Genomic DNA, 19,043 nt, shown 5'->3' on the forward strand with positions numbered 1-19,043 from the left:
GAAAGGGAGTAGGGTAGCAGGAAGACACCTGGGGCCTTGAGTGGTTCCAGTTATTTCACTTAGAGTGAGAGGGAACATTAACTCCAGAATGCTTTTGGAAACTATTGAGTTTGTTTTCTAGAAAGTTACTTGTTTTACCAAAAAAGTCCATTTCAAGTTAGGATGGACTGGAATATGCCCATCACAAGGAGCAGCTCCTGCCCTGAAGACCCAAACTGATCTCGATAAGTCTTCTTTGACTTAATGGCACTTTACACACACATAAACACACACACACAGGAGCAGTTAACAGAAATTTACTACTAGGCCTCCGTTTCCACTGTATGGCTCCTTTCAAAGCTCTTTATGAAGTAGTAGCTATATTCTAAAAATGTGAGAACAGGAAAACAGATGGTACTGGCAATGAACATCAACACCGAATCTCATTTTGGAGCCCTCTCACAACTCAGGCCTTCTCTCATAAGCTATGAAAAAGATATCTTATATAAGCTCATACATGAAGTTTTTCTCACCATCTAATCTGCATCTATCTCTTGCATTCATTTTTTGCATGGGGCGATTTAGAGCAAAAGAAAAGCACCAGCTAAACATGAAAATGCTGGGTTTACTCATACATATAGACTCACTAAAGGGGCTGTAAAACTGTTTATCTCCCCAAATCCTGCTGCTAACTCCAGAATCCAGTGTGGCATAACTGACCAGGAAGATCTGAGTTCAAATCCCACCTTAGCTATAAATTAGTCAGCTATGGTGAAAAAATGAAGAGATGCTGATGAATGATATAGAAATTTCTGAACAACCTTGCAGAAACTAACATCTACAGTATGGAATACCAGTTTGTCCCTGATGGTCTCCCTCAGAAGCTGCTGGACAGATCGCCCCCAAATTTTCACATGACATTCCTCCCTGTTGCGGGCAGGTAATCAGACCTTCAAATCGCCGAAAGTCCATACCTGAGCCAGGTAAAACATCTTTTTCCTGGCACACCAGGCCATGAAGCTGGCTGTGTTTAACTCTCACCCTTAGAATGTTCGTGCAGCATGTCTGTGGCCTGAGGAATTGGTATGCCCTTAGAATCTTCGCGCAGATGGGCAGAGATGAGCAGTGAAAACAGTAAATAGGTAATACTGTTAGGTAATACGAGTGGAAGTGAAACACATACACACTTTGCCATGTGAGACGTCAGGTGGGGTTCCCCCCCCCAAACACAGGTAACTTTCACTCTCTGTGCCTCACCCACTACTACCACACAACACACATACTCTCATATACATCCAGCTCATCCTCACACACCTCACTCTGCCCTCCCTCACATCCAACCACCACTTACCCACTTCCTCACCCATATTCGCCACAGCTCTCTTTTACTAAAAGCGAGCTGAAGTTTGCCTTTTTCTTCTAAGAAAATCTACGGGGTAGGGGCAAACCAACACTACCAGCTCCGCTTCTTTTGCACATGTCCCTTTAAGAACCCAGGGAGCTGGTCTCGATCTGAGCGCCTCACCACCCTGCCTCTGCTGCCTGACTGGGACAGCCTGCTTGCCCCAGTTCTGCCTTACCCAAGCCAGGACTATGCGTGTCAACCAGCCTCATGGGCAGCAGGATTCGCACTCTGGACAGTTCCTCTGTGGAATGGAAAGGGTTACCTTATACTAAAAAAAACAAGACAGCACCATATAACGATGTAAATTGAAAAGGGAAAGAGGGATTCCATTTGACCACTCCAAAAGGCTATGCTGGGGATCATTGGACCTGCATGGACATCTGTGTGGTTTGCAGACTGTGATGAGAAGGACAATTGCCACAGCAATGCATGGCCGGGCCCGCTAGTAAACTTTTAAAAATGTTGCTGAAGAAAAAAGATGAATGGTGTAAAGGAGACTGTTATTAGCTTGAACTGGAAAGATTCTGGTTTAATTGCCCACACCAGGAAGCTCACAAAGTGACCTTCAGTCTAGTCTACCTCACTGCGTTTCTGTGATGGAGGAGAAGAGGATCACATCTACTGCCGCAAGCTTCTTGAAAAGCAGGAAACAGAACAGCATCACATCACTTCCCCATAACTTTATATACCCCAGGACAGGTTTGGGAGGATGTAACAGGAGAGGTGGGAAATCCATGTTTGTCCTGAGACTCTTGGGAGGAATAATGGCTAGCACCTGTACAGCCCAACCTCATGTTGTCCTATTGTGGCAAAACTTCTCAGAAGGGGGGTGGCATACAGGACAAAATACTAGCCCAACAATGCAGGTCAGCAGAGCTTTACTTACATAGCTTCCAGGTTATAGGAGGCAGGGATGACTACTGACAGTCTGGAACTACCCAGGCTAACAGCTGGAGGCAAGGTGGTTCATGACTGTGGAGCAACATACATCAATCCCACTGACTATCCCACTCTCAGTCCAGAGCTATAGCTGACAACATTCTTCTGTGATACAACAGCTGTTCTCCAAGCCCCTCAAGTCCTCTCCCAGACGCAGATTTCCCACAGAGCCCAAGCCGTGTTTGTCCCCAACCTATACTCCCACCCAGTGACTTCCAGTAAAGTGAACCCCCCAAGTCAACTAACTTACATACATTATTATGTGGAGGCTGTTCGGAATGCTGTTGCCAAAACTACACACAGAGCAATGGGCCCAAATACCATACATGTTGCTATTTTCTCCCTTTTAGAATAGTCTCATCAGAATGGCTAGGTCATGAAAAATATTTAGGTGCATGCAATACTTTTGGGGATTCAAAAACAAATCAATCAGGCAGCTCCTGTACTTTATACACAAAAATTATCACTATCCCAATAAATGTATCTCTTATTTTTTCAAAAAGCACTATACATAAAAAGATCCATAACAAACAAACAAAAAAAGAAATAAAAAGAAAATAAAAAACCTTCCCAAACCTCATATGGGAATTAGTAGTGGCAAGCAATTCTTTTGGCACCACTGGACAACCATTAGTTGACAAAGATTGCAAAGGGAATTGCATGCATTGCATTGAAAGTAATAAAAATAGCAACAAATAAATAAGGGGCATGCCTTTCTACAGTGCCCTGTACTCTTAATAACCAAAGCCATTAGAAAGGATGCCAAGTGAGCAAGAGTGTGAACTCGGGATCATCAGCACTCACAAGGCAAGCTACAGGAATTGCAGGAATACACCTCTAGCTGGCTAGAATAAAACTGTGTCTCAGCCAGAATGTTACCTTTGATTCCTCTGTCTATCTTCATCAAGCGTCTGATTATTGAATCTCGACCATCCCCTTGTCTGATCTCAATTTTTGTAGAGAAGTGGCCATTTGCTGGCTGTGGATTCACCAGAAATATAGACACGCCAGGCTGCAAGAAAATAAAAAGGCAGAAGGAGCAGGGTGAAAACAGGAAGAGAGTACCCCATCACAGCATCTCAGAGCTCCAAAGGGCAGGTTTTGACCTGTACGACAAGATCAAGTGACACTTCTAAGTCCTTTAGCTGCTCTTGATGCACTTGCCATTGGCATGTATTTAGCCCCCATCTTGGAGCATTTTCAAGATCCCAGCTATACCTTGTTCCCTGCTTTTTTGTCTTTTGCGCCCTCACTGACACTCCATTTTCTTTTCAGAGTAGAATGATTAACTGCTTGAAGAAAATGCTGTAATTAATTTTTTTTAAAGAACTATCACTAAAATGTGCTTAGCAATTTGGCAATCCATATCCAAGACAAAATCCTTCCCTTTCAACAGCAAGTCAAGGCTACTCCAGCAATGCTCTTGCAGGGATCTGTAGAGTTGGGATTCAGAGGTATGGGATTCAACAGGTCCCAATGTCTCAAGAATCAACTTTTGCAGGATTGGAAGGGACTGCTAGGGGAAGGGAAATGCAGGAAAAATGCACCATCCCTGCAACAACTCTTTGCCAGATCCAACATGTAATATTCAAAACATGACAACGTCCTAAGGTTTCTGAATACATACAAATCAGTGAGATCTGCACAGCAATGGGCAATAAAAACAAAGTTTTTAGGACACTGTCACACTCCAGCATCACGTTGCAGCCTCAAAGAAATGGAACCTCAGTAGGGATAATATGCATGGGGAAACATAGGTGAACTGCAATCAGACACAGTTGAGAGGAGGCAAACCTGGTCCCTAGCCTACCTGACCATCGAAGGCAGGTATAGCCCCTTCCCCTGTCTCAGGGCAACATGTCCAAGGAATGAAGGAATCCCCTTCATTTTATGTCAAACAAAGAAATGACTGCTATTCAACTCAAACAGGGAAAAGCAAAGCAGCACAAGAGGAAAATACTACTGTGGGAACAAACTCTGCACACAATGTTTGTTAGGGACAAAACAAAGGGACACTGCCCTCCTTCACAGGACCCTCCATATGCAGGCCCATGTATTTACATAAATGGCATTTTACTAGTCAAGATACATTAAGCCACCATTCCCAGAGTTTCCTCACAGTCTATCAATATTGCACAGCACCGAATAAATAGAACCCTCAGCAAGACATCCAAATGAAGGGAAGAGGGGGGTGATAGTAGTTACTTCTGTTTTCTGTGGCTTCTGCTAACTACTGTGGGATAGATTAAAGCCTCAGCCTAAGGCACAAATTAAGAAGTGGCAAATCCTAGCATTTCCATTATGTTTAACCCCTGCCCCAGTGCTCCTCAGAGAAATCCTTTACTTTTGCTCATGTAAATAAATGGCTTTGGTGCAGAGAGTTGAGGTTTTCAGCAGGGCAAGCAAGGAAGCAATGAAGCCTTACAAACTTACTTCCACTCTGAATGTGCAAAACGGTTTTCCAGGGCAGCAATCTTCTTTGATTTTCTCATCTCCTTCAGAAGCAAACTTCAAGTTTATATGCTCCAGCTTTGGTGGGAGGTAGAAAAAAAGAAGTCTTAACGGTTTAGATGAAACAGTAGCTCACAGGGTTAAGTCACATCTGAAGCAAAGTCCTAACTGTGACAGAAGCTTTGAGGGCTCTAATTAAAGATATGGTGGGTGTTTATATCTCAGATGCTGAGTAAGTGCTCTGCTAAAATGGCTGACAATGCTTAAACAAGGATTGTGCATCGTAAGATAAAAACAGCAAGTGTGGTACAGTAGTTTCAGAACTGGACCGGGAAGACTCAGCTTTCAGTTCGCACTCAGCCGTAACGCTTACTGTGTGACTCTGGACCATCCACTGTCTCCCAACCTTACCTATTCCACAGGGCTACCATGAAAATAACACAGGAGGAAAGTTGGAAGGTGATGAGCAGGGGTTTCCAACCTACAGCCCTCCAAATGTTCGTGGACTATGATTCCCATCAGCTTTGCCAATTGGCCATACTGGCAGGGGTTGATGGGAACTGTAGTCCATGAACATCTGGAAGGCCATAGGTTGTGGACCCCCGGGGTAGAGAGAACTACAGAGGCATCCCCGAGTTCACTAGGGAAGAAATACAGATAAACACGAAGCATAAAATAAATAAAAATGGGAATAACATATTAAGTACCTACACAGTAAGATGACAAGATGACAAGTGTAAAAATATCTACCCACATTTGAATGATACTTCCACTTGTGAAAGATCACTTACAGTCACTAAAAAGAGTCTGATGTGAGTGGCATCTTTCACTGAATGTTTGCAACATTAAGAGAATCACCTGACTTGGATGTGAATGATGATAAACACCTTTTTCAATACTCTTCTTCTACTAGCTAACCTTGCGATCTCCTGAAACTTAAGTGCATGAGTTCAAAAATTAATTGTGAGCGCCTTTAAGCCAGAATCATAAACATTCAAGCAGCTCTCTTCCAGCCAACTCAACAATCACATTCTTTAGCAGATGTTCACCTCCAAAGAATTTGTCAGGTAGACAATGTTCTCCATGAGTACAGCCCGTTCATCAAACTCCAGCTCCAGATCAAGAACACGTGGGCCTTTCTTCTCTAAATTCTCCTGTCGTTCCAAAAGTAGAGAAAGCAGATATGAAAAACCTAGCAACATTATAAACTGGGCCATCATTACGAAACTGAATAGCATAGCTGAGGAAGCCTTAGGCATAACAGAACTCTTCTGACAAGAGTTCCCTGCCAGCAGCAAATGGGTCCCAAGCTCCTAAGAGAGCCATTACAATTCCACCAGTGAACTAGAAAGAAACTAGGCTTTACCATGTAAATGACAGTAGCAGTTTTCATCTTTTGTATTAAAAGCACACTTTGAAACATATTTAGAATCAGATGACATTCCAAGTGTCTCAAACATCTACAATGCATGTCTATTTAGCATGCAACCATAATCCTTCTCCTTTACTCTCTGGATATGAAGTATGAAAGAGCGTGAGGGCCAAATCACATTGGTCACATTTTCACATATCCCGTCTTCTCCAGACAGAAATCTTAATGTCAACTGTGCAGATCCCCCGCCCCCACCCCACACAGTTCATACTGCATAAACTCCTGCTCCGAACTGTTGTGTTCAGATAGCCAATAAACACTGTCAGTCAGCTGACCACTTCCTCATAACTACAGAGTTTGAGGAGGAATAAAAACCTGCATTGACCAAAAGTCCTCAGATCAGGCTTCTTCAAATCAAGGCATTGTTAGACTTTTATCTAGAACTGTGGTGGCGAACCTTTGGCACTCCAGATGTTATGGACTACAATTCCCATCAGCCCCTGCCAGCATGGGCTGATGGGAATTGTAGTCCATAACATCTGGAGTGCCAAAGGTTCGCAACCACTGACCTAGAATATTAAGGCCTAACCCCCACCCCCCGCAAACCCTCCCTTCCATCAGGTGCAAAAAGCAGTGTGGCCAATATTCAACTCATCTGAAGAAGTGTCAGTAAAATTCCTTAATTTCCCAGTAACATCAGGACTGGCTGAAGCTAAAGAACAGTTTATTTATTATCCATTTATTCAAAGATCTGCACCCTATCTTTCCAAAATACAAGATGGCTTTCAACAAGCCACAACAAAAGTAAATCTACCCAGCGAACGAGCAATACTAAACATCCAAACATATTAGCCCACAACCGATAGTCCACAATACATAGCAGAAAGCCCTTGGTAAACAAGCCAACTCTTTTAAAAACTATGGCCACAGCCTTTTGGAACCTCTTCCATCACTTTTATTGGAGGGGCTGGCATGGAAGTACAGTGACAGAGGCAAGTGGTGGAGATGGTGGGAAAGAGATAGATAAGAATGTTCTAGGCAGGGCTACCCCAAGCAAGCAGAGCCAGAGTTTTAGCTTAGAGTTGGTTGATGGCAGCACAGGCCTCGGAAGGCAAGGAGACACCAGCCATACCAATCATCTCCTGGATCCTTGCTGTCCAGGAGCGAGGCAAATTATAACAGTATGTTGGCATCTTCTCACTGTAATGTCCAAAGCAGCTGCATGGCTATCTGGGTGGAGAGCTGGCCCAAATTAACAGAAACTGTTAGCAGACCCTCTGCAGCATTTCCAATTGTAAAACTTCTCCTTTGCAGGTTCCCTTTGCTGAGCATGCTTCCATGAATACCTAAATAGTCACCAGATTCTCTGACAGAATAAAAGCTGTTTGCTTCGGTATTCATTGGGTGTTCTTGGCTTTTTCCTAATATGCAAGACGCTTTCAAAATTAAGAGCGACTTATTTTGCTTTGCAAGGCAGTAAATATTGTGTTTGAACTAGCAAAATGAAAGAGCACAGCGAACATTAGCGGCTCAGACAATCTGCTTTGCCGCTTTGTGTGCCGGCTCAGGGAATTAGGGCTGAATGTCTCCAGGTCTTGTTATGTAATTGTGTCCTTTCACCAATTCAAAGCACACATGCAGAGAATGTCCAAGGGGCTTTATGAGCCAACGGGAAGATTGGCAAAGAAAGCAAATACCTTAACAAGGCAAAAGCAACACATATAAAAGAGACGGCAGATCATTATGCATGCAGCGCTGTCCACAATGCTCTTTGCTCCAAAGTGGGGTTACAGTTTCCTAGTGAGGAGTTGCCATACAGCCTGCTGCACAATTTGCCTTTCCTCACTTCTGGGTCGCTCCCGTCGATTGCAAGATTGAAATCTTTTTTTAAAAAGCCCTTTAAATGTTATATCATATTTTTCCACAGCATGGCCTCCCTCCCTCTGCTGCAATGCTGGAGAGCTCGGGAGAGAGGTGGGCCAGGTGTGATCAATCATTGGCGGTGGAGGAGGATGCTCCCCTGCCCCCAAGCAAGAAAATGGAGCGGGAAATGTGGGAAAAGGAAAAGGGGAGAAGAGGTGGGAGCCTGCAAACAGGGCTACATCGATATTCTTCACAAGATTATCAGCTTTTTCTTTCCAGCCCTTTACATTTCATATCAATATTCCTCGTGTTGTTATTCTGCAGGCTTGTAAAAATTAATTTCCCTTTTTTGGGGAAAAACCAGCTGTCAATTCCTCCAAAATACTTGCGAGGAGTGGAGAGGGGGAGACTGGAAGGAGAGGAAACCCCCAAGTAAATCATCAGCGTTTGCCCACTTTTAGGAACTGTGGGACTTCCAGGATATGAGGCACCGTAACGTGAGCGTGTCTGCAATGAAAATTCTACCGCCAAGGAAACATAGCCAGTGTATGTTTGGCCTATATGCGTAAGTACAGTCTCAGTCTATAAAGCTGCACCTCTTGCAAAATTCTACATGAAGCACAAGTATTCGAAATGTGCCTGAGTCAGGCTTCTGCCAGTACAGACTTCTCTTACTCCCAGTCAGCTTGGTAGGGAATGGAGGCGAGGCAGCAACTTAGCTAAATTGGAACAGTGTTCCCGATTCAGTAACTCAGGTGGAGGGAGCAAATTACTGACAAGGAGAATAAGCAGCAGAAAAAATTATACTGTCTTCTGTGTTATCCTTCTCAAACTGAAAGTTGTACATTTCAGCAGAAATTGACACTCAGATCAGCGCTGAACTCATAAGAGAGAAGAACACCAGCCTGGGACTGTCTCAGAAACCTGCAATATTTGGGGGGGGGGGGGGGGAAACCGACTGTTCCTTCTCCCTATTATTCAAGAAACAGCTATTCAATTTTGAAAACTCACAGCACTTCCTTTTCAATCTCCAAACCTAACCAACTCCAGCTTCTGGACTATCTTCAAGGACAGCCCCATGGAAAGTGCATTACAATAATCCAATCAAGAGGTTACCAAAGCATGTAAAACTGTGGCCAAGTTCCTTTTGTCCAAAAATGGGCAGGACTAGCAAACCAGACGAAGCTGCTAGAAGGTCCTCATGGTCACTGCCATCCCCTGAAGCTCACAGGCAGTGGCGTAGCTACAGGGGGATGTGCATTTCACCGTGTGTGCGCCTGGGGGCGCAAAAATCACCCCCTATCTACTCCCCCCTCGCCCCACCCTGCCAGGCCCTGCCCCACCAGCCTGGCCCGTTTTTAGCCGGCAGAAAGCAGTTTTCTGCTGACTGGAGAAGGTAAGTGGGGGGGGGGGGAGGCCAGGTCCGCGAGGGGGTGGAAAACACAGAGTGTGCCTTAGGCACACTCCAGCTTAGCTACGCCTCTGCTCAAAGGACAGCAACAAATCCAGGAGCAACACACACACACACCCCGATTTCACACCTAGTCCTATTCCAGAGCCTGGATGCAATCATGGAAAAAGCCCTCCTGCATTCCCCTGCCCACTGCATCTCAATGAAAGGGGGGGGGGTACCACCAAGAGCACCTCCTCTGTGATCTCTGTGCCTTGGCAGGTACATACAGGCACAGGAGCGCCTTCAGGTAGGCAGAGCCCAAGCTATTTAGGGTTTTGTACATCAACATCCACACCTTGAATTGGACCCAGCAGCAAATTCAGAGCCAGTGCAGTTCCTTAAGAACCAGCATGATCTACAACCGGCCAGATTATTTCTTCCAGAGATTAAAAATCTTGCTCCATCCCAGTTGGGAGGCCACTCACAGAAGAGAGGTACTGTTGTGCTGAGTTATCCCCCAGAAGCTACAGGGCAGGATGGAAGTTCCTGCCAGAGGGATGGGGAGTTCATGGCTTCCAGATGAACTCATTGCCAAGGTCATTTTTCAACCCAATTACCAGAATACACACACACAAAACCCCCAATTTCACCTACTATTTGGATTCAAATTCTCAGGAAGATAATTTTCAAATCAATGCGAGACTGCATTATAGCTGTTAACTTTTCTGAGTGCTTAACTGAACTCAAAGCACACACTTATAGCTATGTTAAAAGTTTACCTATGAAACTAAATGAAAATGGAACAGTCAGCACCTCCTTTGTCTAGGGCACACTCTGCACCAGCCCGCATATTTTTCAGCAGCTGCTTCATGACTATGAAATAGCACAGCAGAAAAGGTCAGGGCGGGGCCTTCTACCCTCTTCACTTTCAGAGAGGCCATAAAACAGAATTATTTCATAGACATTTTGGGACAGTTCGAGTCTCAGCTACAGGGAGTATTTTTCCAGTTGGCTCAGTGCTTACACAGAAATTTTAGAATGACGGTTTTAATGTAGTTATTTTTAAATTCACTGTTTTACAATTATATGATTTTACACATTTTATATTACTCTTACCCCAGGCTGCGGTCCTGAACTGGTCAGGAGAAAGAAAGACATATGAATATTTTAAACAAATAAATAAGTGTTAATGAAGGAGTCAACAACTAGAAAATTTTGAAGTTTCCCTCACTCTTTGTCTAGCTATAAAGACATTCCATGTATTCAGTTTCTCCTTCATAGTCATGAGTTGTCTGAATTAATACATTTGACTCATCTCCAGATTATGTTTTTAAAACTTCAGAAGCAAACAAGAAACTAATTTCATCTAGGTTTTTGATAATCACATGACTTACAAACCAAACTAAATCTGATAATGAGTTGCAAAGAGACTGACCTTGATCATGGCAACAAAAGGCATAACTCTTTTCATGTATTTCTTCAGTTCTGGCAAGGAGCCCAGTTCACTGGCAATTATTTTGTTGTCTGGTAGTTGTCCTCCACTGGTCTGCAGCAACAACAACAACAAAACCCCCACAAAGTTCAATCACACCACTGCATGATGGTTCTATGTGTACAAAAGTACATACAGTTTTCATGAGAGCTTCTTTCATATGGCTACACAAACTGACTTTATATTAAACTTTTCCTCAGTCTCAGACATTTTCACACTTACATTTTCCTGGAGGCTTTTAAAAATGTGTTTTTTAAATAAAAAAATCTTCACATGGCGATTGAAAATCAAGCTGGCAGCTTCAAAATATCATTATCAAAGACATTTTTCGACATGGGCTGTTAACTTAAATATCTTATCTTCCTAAATATCCAATAGGAGCAGCTGTTAATCCACGCCTTCATAGCATATGACCCACCAACCTGAATGCACCTCAGGTGTGGACCACAAGGGCCTCAGTAAAATCTCCAGTTTTCTCTGGCTGTCTGGGTCAAGAAGACAGTGAGTGGGGGACAGAGCATTGAGCACCTGGTAGCAGACGTGCAGCTGCCAGGGGGCGGGAGGGGCGCATTGCCCTGGGCACGCTCCAGTACGTGGGCGTTCCGGGGCATGGCGGGGGCACAGGGCACACATGTGCCCCGGATGCAGTTCCCCCTCGCTACGCCCCTGCCTGGTAGCCTGTAAAGCATGGTTTGTGGGCTTGTTTGAGATTAGTGTGTCTCAAATACTGAAGGCCTTTGGTACATTCATGATTGAATGCAGCTCATACTGTTACTATACAATGGGAAATACATGCTATCTTCCTGCTATCCTCACTACCTCAAGACCACTGTGTTCACACATGCATCCCTTTTCATGTGCCAGAAAAGGTTAACACATCATTAGTCCCCCCTGCAGATGTCTTACAAAACTAGCATCTAGTCTTGGTCAATCCAGACAGATACCTTATTCATGGTTAGGAGTCAGGGATTCTTACTCACTGCCAGTCAGTAACGTACCTTGATTTCTCCTTACACTGGGAAACTTCCCATTTCAATTTAACTTTTCTCAAAAGAAGCCCCACAGCAGGCACAAGGATTTGTGCCAATTCCCCACTTCCAATAGGGATTGACAGCAATGAGTACCAGTGTATGAAGCCATGCTTCTTTCCAATTAAAAGAGTTAATTTAATTATGTCACTGTAGCTGTACAATACACACTCAGTCCCTAAATCAACTGGTATATTTAGCAGTTCAGCTTGAGCAGCGCTATTGTTCCTGTGCTACAATGGTTGAAGGATCAGTTCCAGCAGCTCAAAAATTCAAGGACCGAGGATTTTAAAGCCAGATTTCTCTGTACTGAGTGAGGTTAGAAGAAAAGAGTTTATTGTGCTTCAATACATTTCCTATAAAGCCACAGAATAATTACACTCACCAAGTACTATAGTTGAGCTTAAAGCCCCGTGCCAAATAAGGAATCAGAGCCAGTTTGAAAATAGCTGGTCCTTTTGTGGCACAAACAGCACTCAAGCAAACTGCTTACTAAGCTCTGTATGTGCAAAAGATTATAAAGAATGAAGCTGAGGCCATAACTTCATTTACAAAATGTCACTAGAAATGAGGTCATACAGCAAGCTTAATCATGTACCTGCAACAGAACTATTCCTGAACACTCCAAGACCTAGCAGGTGCTTATTATAGCATAGGGCAAAACATGCCGTTTCCCTTAAATTCAATAAACTTGATGCCAAATTAGTTAATTACAGGCGGGAGAGCGAGGGAAAGAGAATAAAGTCTTTAAAAAGAGGAACTGGGATAAGATGCTCACCTTATAGTGCTTCTGTAGAACGGAAAGTGTGGTGTACTGCCATGGTGGGTAGTTCTTGGCCACATAAATGGTGCAATGTGATGGCTTTTGGGGGGCTTCTTTACTGGCCTTCTAGAAAACAGGGACAATAAATGCAGTAAAGAAGGAGCATTTCCAGAGTGTGTGAACGGACTAAGCATTCAATGGAGGAAAGTGATTAACAGCCACCTATTTATTTATTTATTTATTGGGCTTATAGGCCACCCCCCTCCCCCCGAGGGGCTCAGGGCAGTGAACAACCACAATATAAATACAACTTTAAAACACCATAGGATAAAATATGACTTTAAAACACAGTATAAAACTTACCTTTCCTTTAGCTGGTGCCATATAGTTTTTGAGGCGCAGGCGAAGGTCATGAGCAACTTCTGTGAGGTACTGGGAAGAACGGATCAATATTTCATCCACAGGGCCCGGCACTGGCCAGGAAGCTTTCATGATGGAGTCAGTCTTTAAAATGAAGTCAACAGACAGCAGGTTTAGGACATGCCACACAGGTTCATTGGATTTCAAGGTACTTGTACCCTCAACAGTTGCCCCACAAATGCCAACAAAACAAAATGGCCTTGGCAGTTTCTTAATTTTCAGGGCCTTTGGGAGTTGAAGCTCCCCCTCTTCTCTTTCTCTCAGAGAGTTCCACAAAACAGCATTTGCCAGAATTCTCTCCTGATGAAACAAGAAACGATTTGGGCACACCCAAACTTTAGTCTGTCTCTCTCCCCTAGGCTTGCCAACTCAGTAGCCAGTGGTTGGCTGTTCCATGTGATGTTTTAAAATTTTACTCCATGCTATGCAAAAGGGGAAGGTACACAACCAAAGTGAAAAGAAGAAAACTTGTACCCACCAGGCTACAATAATTACTTCAAAAATTGTGTCTCCCACTGGAATAGCAATTTACTTATACGCAACCAAAATAATTTTATAACACAAAATAATTTTATAAAACCTCTTGCTTAGTTCCTGAAAAAAAACCTTTTGCTTTTTTATCTTTTTTAAAAGCACAAAGTCTCTTGTGTCTTAATTTCAGGAGTCTGACAGGAAAAGAAAAGGAATATTGGTCTTTGATATATCGAACACATTCCTCTATCATTATAGAGCAGTTTATTATTCTTTCAGTTACCATTACTAGTTTTTATTTTAAACAAAGGTGGAAAAATCAAACTATGCTACCTCAGTGTTAACAGCAGTGGGAAACTGCTCTATGAGGCCTCACAGTGACTGTTAACAGTTTTGGCAGGAAAACCTTCCTGAGAGCACCAGGGCAGGACAGAGGAAAACATCATAACATACAATTTAAAGTTTTAATTCCAGACTCTGGATTTCAAAGAATCTGGCAACATCAGCATACTACACTGAACAGTTCAACTGCAACCTTCCACAACATGAAAGCCATTCATTTCTTGTTAAAATAAACTACTGCTTTAAGGAACAATAACGAGCACTAGATTACTGCTTTTGCAATAAATAAAAAATAAAAAGCAAACTTCAAGTCAGTTTTTTTTGTTTTTTGCTTTTTTATTCTGTGTGTGTATATATATATATGCAGAAAATTAATAAAAAAAATTTTAAAACAACTATTCCTTTAGCCAGGAATATCTTCCCAACACTGCCATAGCTTAAAAAACCAAGATTCTCACATCAAAAACAACATGGGGGTAGAGGATGTGTAGAATGGGACTACATAAAAAGCACAGTTCTCAGGGGATCCACTTATCCTATGGAACAAGTTACTGAGTCTTTGTAAGTTAACAAAAGTTGTCCACCCACACACTCATGAGAAGTGTCTGCTTGCGTAGTGTGTACATATATGCAATGCAAAATCCCACCCAATATCAGAGAGTCTTCTTCCACAAACCCACACCGGCAATAAATAAACGGCTATACCTTGCCCAAAAGTGCCCAAGTGTATTCACACACATGAGGGCAGATTGGAGCTAGCAGGAGCGTCTGAGATGCTATAAACTGGAGCACCAAGTCTCTGTGCATTCCTTCAATAGCTAGTTCACGGTACTTGTCCTTTGATGCCTGAAAGAGAGTCAGCACAACCATCCTTAAGACATTCCATCTGCATAAAAGCCAATTTCCTTGCTTTAATTTGCCCTTAAAACATGAACTACTTACAATTCTATAATGGATTATTAAAAGGGCTATATCTTTTTCTTTTAAAAAACAACAACTGGCATTAGAACCGAATGGACTTCTGCTGGTTGAACATTGCATGGCTTTACATTATTATGGCTCTTAAAAAGAGACATCTATCGGCATGGGCATAAAAGTCAAGGATAACTGTAACTGTATATTAGGCACTATGATTCTGGATGGCCCACATAAAAAGCTACCATTAAGTAGAAAGAAAAAAAAGAGAAGTAATAAATATGATCTATTATTATGCACATAGTTCAGCCAGCCATATTCCTGAAAGTCAAGTCAGTTGAGTAAAGGCAATCAGAGCAATTCATTACTAAGCAAAGCAATATGCTGCTGCAGACACTTCGGAGAGTTGCTGACACCTTATAGACTATTGTGAAAAATGTTCTGCTCCTTAATGGTAACACGAATACATTTCCTGATCTATTCATCCTTCATGAAAATTTGTTTTCTTAAAAGAAGAAGAAACTACTTCTAGCACTACAGTAGAAACTACCTCTAGCACTACAATGAGGCCAGGACAGAACACAGCTGACTGCAAAGAAACTGATTTTTTTATACCTTCCTGTCCAGCAGAACACCAGCCTGTGCTCCAGAAAGCAGTCAAAGCAGGATAGGCCCAGATCAGGGATAGACAGCATATTTTCCATGCAGAAGTTCAGTTTTGGGCCCTGGAACCTTTAGGTAAAAGTAAGGCTGACTAAAATTGCTGCTGAGATCCTGTAGAATTATTGCCAGTCAGAAGTACATAATTACACTTACCTGTAACTAGTTCATCAAGTGGGTTTCTGTGCAGACCCACACTGGGGGCTGCGCTTATGTTTCTGTCTGCTCTGCAGCTCTGAAGAGCACTCACTCCCCCTCCCCTCTCCTTGGGAGGGAGGATTCCAGTGACGTAGGTATAGATTTTTTATGGGGTGGGTTCGGTGACTGAGGGCTTTCCAGCTGTTCCATTCCATGCATTGTTTCAAGCAAGCCGGACATGTAATGGGAGAGGTTTGAATCCGAAACCCCCCACCCTTACCTACTTCCCTCAGGATTCCCACCCAAATGGCCCCGTGATGGGAGGGGGAGGAGTGCTATTCCCTCAGTTCTCCTACCACCAACACAGCTAGACAAAAAAGACCTGGACGCCAGTTGCAGCACAGTAAAAATAGCAGCCCACAGCGGGGTAGGAGAGATGGTTGTCTGTCTGCACAGAAACCCACTTGATGAATGACAGTAACAGGTAAGTGCAACTCAGTATTTTATCTCTGTGAGTATTCTGTACAGCCCCACACTGGGAGACTAGCAAGCTGAAGTAGCTTGGTAGTAGTCTATTTGACTATAAAGTCTACAGAACTGCTTTGCCCACTGCAGTCTCTTTGTAGGAGTCAACATCCACCAGTGTCAAAAGAAGGACGTCAGGGAGGACCGTGAAGTCACCCTGCAAATGTGCATTCGATGCCCAGGCAGCTAACACTACTTGTGCTCAGGTGGTTTGAGCATGAATATCCAATGGGCAAGTAATCTCTGATGAGTCATAGGCCAACTACAAATACTATGATGTGGATGTCTCTGTCTGGAGTTTAATGGCATTAATTTGCAGCTTACCAAAGCATTTTCCTGGTCAAATGCCATTGACTGGAATAAGTCAATACAGGAGATGTACTGTTCACAGGCAAATTTGTAGCAACTTATGTGCCATAAACCTTCATTTCAAGGAAGCAATTGAGGAAAACTTATGATCAAATAGGCAGCGTCCTTCTCAACTTCCATGGCAGAAAAGAAAAAACACATTTTTGACAAAAAAGTGCCCCATAGAGCCTGAGGCCTGGTATGAGGCCAAAAATCAGAAGGGCTCAAGCAAGAATTTCTTTACTACATGGTGGTGAAAGAACTGAGAGAATAGCACTCCTCCCACCTCCCATCACATGACCCATTGGGCAGGAATCCTCCTTCCCAAGGAAACAGGAGGGGGGTGAGTGCTTTTCAGAGCTGCAGAGCAGACAGAAGGCTTGTAAATCTTTTTCTGGCAGGCCTGTACAAGCAAAACCTCAATGTGGAGCTGTACAGAATACCCACGAAGGTGAATAGGCGGTATTCAGCCGATGGACTTATGATCTGAAAGATAGGTCTCACCCTTGGTCCAGAGACCCAGTCTCTGGAACCAGCAGAGAGGAGTAGCGGCAGAAGAGACTTGGCCAGAAAGAGCAGAGTGACCTGCTGGTGTTCATTTTGGAGGGCTTTTCTCAAAGCCACAGCTTTTAAAACAGTGTATTTTAACAGGGGTTATCTCTTTTTCTCCTTGTAAGGCTGCTGAATCTGGAAGGTGGGGCTTAACAGGGGTTAACAGAGTTCATCTCTTGTTCCTCTTTGTCCTGAGAGGTGGGGATTAAATTAAATTTTAATTAAATTTTTTTGTTTTTTAAATTAATAAGGACATATTTGACAGATAGTACGTGCAGATAGCTCCAGGGGGGCAGTGACTAAAAGCTTAATATTTAAATATCTAAACAAATCAGATATGAAGGCAGAAAGCCAGCAGGGGGATGGGGGCTTTCCAGTGTTTTGCACTGAGTGTCACATGTATGACAGAAGTCGTGGGTGTGCCCTCGCTGCAATGAGCTCCTGGCACTCAAGGAACGTGTGCGTTCTCTTGAAGCCAAGGTGGCAGACCTGGAGAAGCTGAAAGAGGCAGAGAGGGTGACAGACGAGGCTTTCAGGGACCTAACAGTACCGGTCCCACTTCCCAAGGTGACATCTCTTCAGATGTTATGGAGAATGAAGGTCTTCGGGACGTACGGTGCCAGTCAGAGGTGGGTGAAGATGCTCCCTTAGACGGGATCCCTTCCTTAACTCGTGATCAGCTATCCCTCTCGACTGAGGATACCTCGGGAGGTGGGGCTCCTTGTAGTGGGTGATTCGATCATTAGAAATGTAGAGAGTTGGGTTTGTGAGAGGCGCAGGACCGCATGGTGACTTGCCTGCCTGGTGCAAAGGTTGCGGATGTCACGCCTGGCCTAGATAGGCTTTTAGACAGTGCTGGGGTGGAGTCAGCAGTTGTGGTCCACATTGGCACCAACGACATTGGGAAATGTAGCCGGAGGTTCTGGAAGCTAAATTTAGGCTGCTAGGAAACAGGTTGAAGTCCAGGACCTCCAAGGTGGCATTCTCAGAAATGCTACCCGCTCCATCGCCAGCAGGGCTTAGCTAGGGCAAGCGGAGATACAGGGTCTCAATGCGTGGATGAGAAGGTGGTGTAAGGCAGAGGGTTTCAGATTTGTCAGGAACTGGGGAACCTTTTGGGACAAGGTAGGCCTGTACAAACGGGACAGGCTTCATCTTAACCAAAGAGGAACCAGGCTGCTGGCGCCAACATTAAAAGGTGGCAGAACAGCTTTTAAACTGATCACTGGGGGAAAGCCGACAGCAGCTGAGGTGACTTCGGTTCGGAATACAGTATCTATGGGGATGCAGACAGAGAGGGAGGTTTTTTCTAAATCAACCACATACAAGCGAGGAACATAGCAATGTGCATGTGACAAGGGATAGTGTCTACAAAAGACTTGAGGGTAAAGCACATACAAATCCCAGGTTAAGGACAGAGACAATAATGGGGCGATACAGGTGTCTCTGCTAATAGTAGAAGAATCTGACCTAAAATGGGGGAGCTAGAGTACAGAGTTTTGAAGGAGGACTTTGATATAGTGGGCATTACAGAGACATGGTGGAATGAGGAGAACCAGTGGGATGCTGTTATACCAGGCTACAGGCTCTATAGGAAGGATAGGACAGGGCGCATTGGGGGTGGAGCTGCCCTTTACATCAAAGAGAGCATAGTATCACATAAAAATAGACAATGGGGGAGTTGGTTCCCCTACAGAATCACTGTGGATATCAATACCAGGTGTGAAGGACAGTTTAATATTAGGAATATATTATCGTCCCCCTGACCAAAGTGCACAAGAGGATTCTGAGATGGAAAAAGAAATTAGAGAGGCCAACAAAAACAAAAATGTAGTGGTAATGGGTGATTTTAACTATCCCCATATAAACTGGAAAAATGCATGTTCAGGTCATAGTATGGAGAGAGCATTCCTGGATATGCTAAATGACTGTGGCTTAGAGCAGATGGTTGTGGAACCAACCAGGGGAGAGGTGATCCTAGATCTAA

General features: G+C 43.6%; 1 protein-coding gene across 2 annotated transcripts in view; it reads right to left on the minus strand.

The window, feature by feature from the left end:
- Window positions 1-19,043, minus strand: part of LARS1 (leucyl-tRNA synthetase 1) — a 70,469-nt gene that overhangs the window by 5,168 nt on the left and 46,258 nt on the right. The window contains exons 25-31 of one of the 2 annotated variants that reach the window (XM_048489873.1): window positions 14,624-14,764; window positions 13,049-13,189; window positions 12,701-12,808; window positions 10,838-10,948; window positions 5,824-5,928; window positions 4,757-4,852; window positions 3,203-3,335 (exon numbers count right to left, since the gene is read on the minus strand). In XM_048489873.1, coding sequence (XP_048345830.1) covers window positions 3,203-3,335; window positions 4,757-4,852; window positions 5,824-5,928; window positions 10,838-10,948; window positions 12,701-12,808; window positions 13,049-13,189; window positions 14,624-14,764 — 835 coding nt within the window. Of the gene's footprint in view, window positions 1-3,202; window positions 3,336-4,756; window positions 4,853-5,823; window positions 5,929-10,837; window positions 10,949-12,700; window positions 12,812-13,048; window positions 13,190-14,623; window positions 14,765-19,043 lie in introns of both variants that reach the window. The other variant, XM_048489872.1, reaches the window with a different exon arrangement.

The sequence above is a fragment of the Sphaerodactylus townsendi genome, linkage group LG03, assembly GCF_021028975.2.
Source record: "Sphaerodactylus townsendi isolate TG3544 linkage group LG03, MPM_Stown_v2.3, whole genome shotgun sequence".
Lineage (NCBI taxonomy): Eukaryota > Metazoa > Chordata > Lepidosauria > Squamata > Sphaerodactylidae > Sphaerodactylus > Sphaerodactylus townsendi.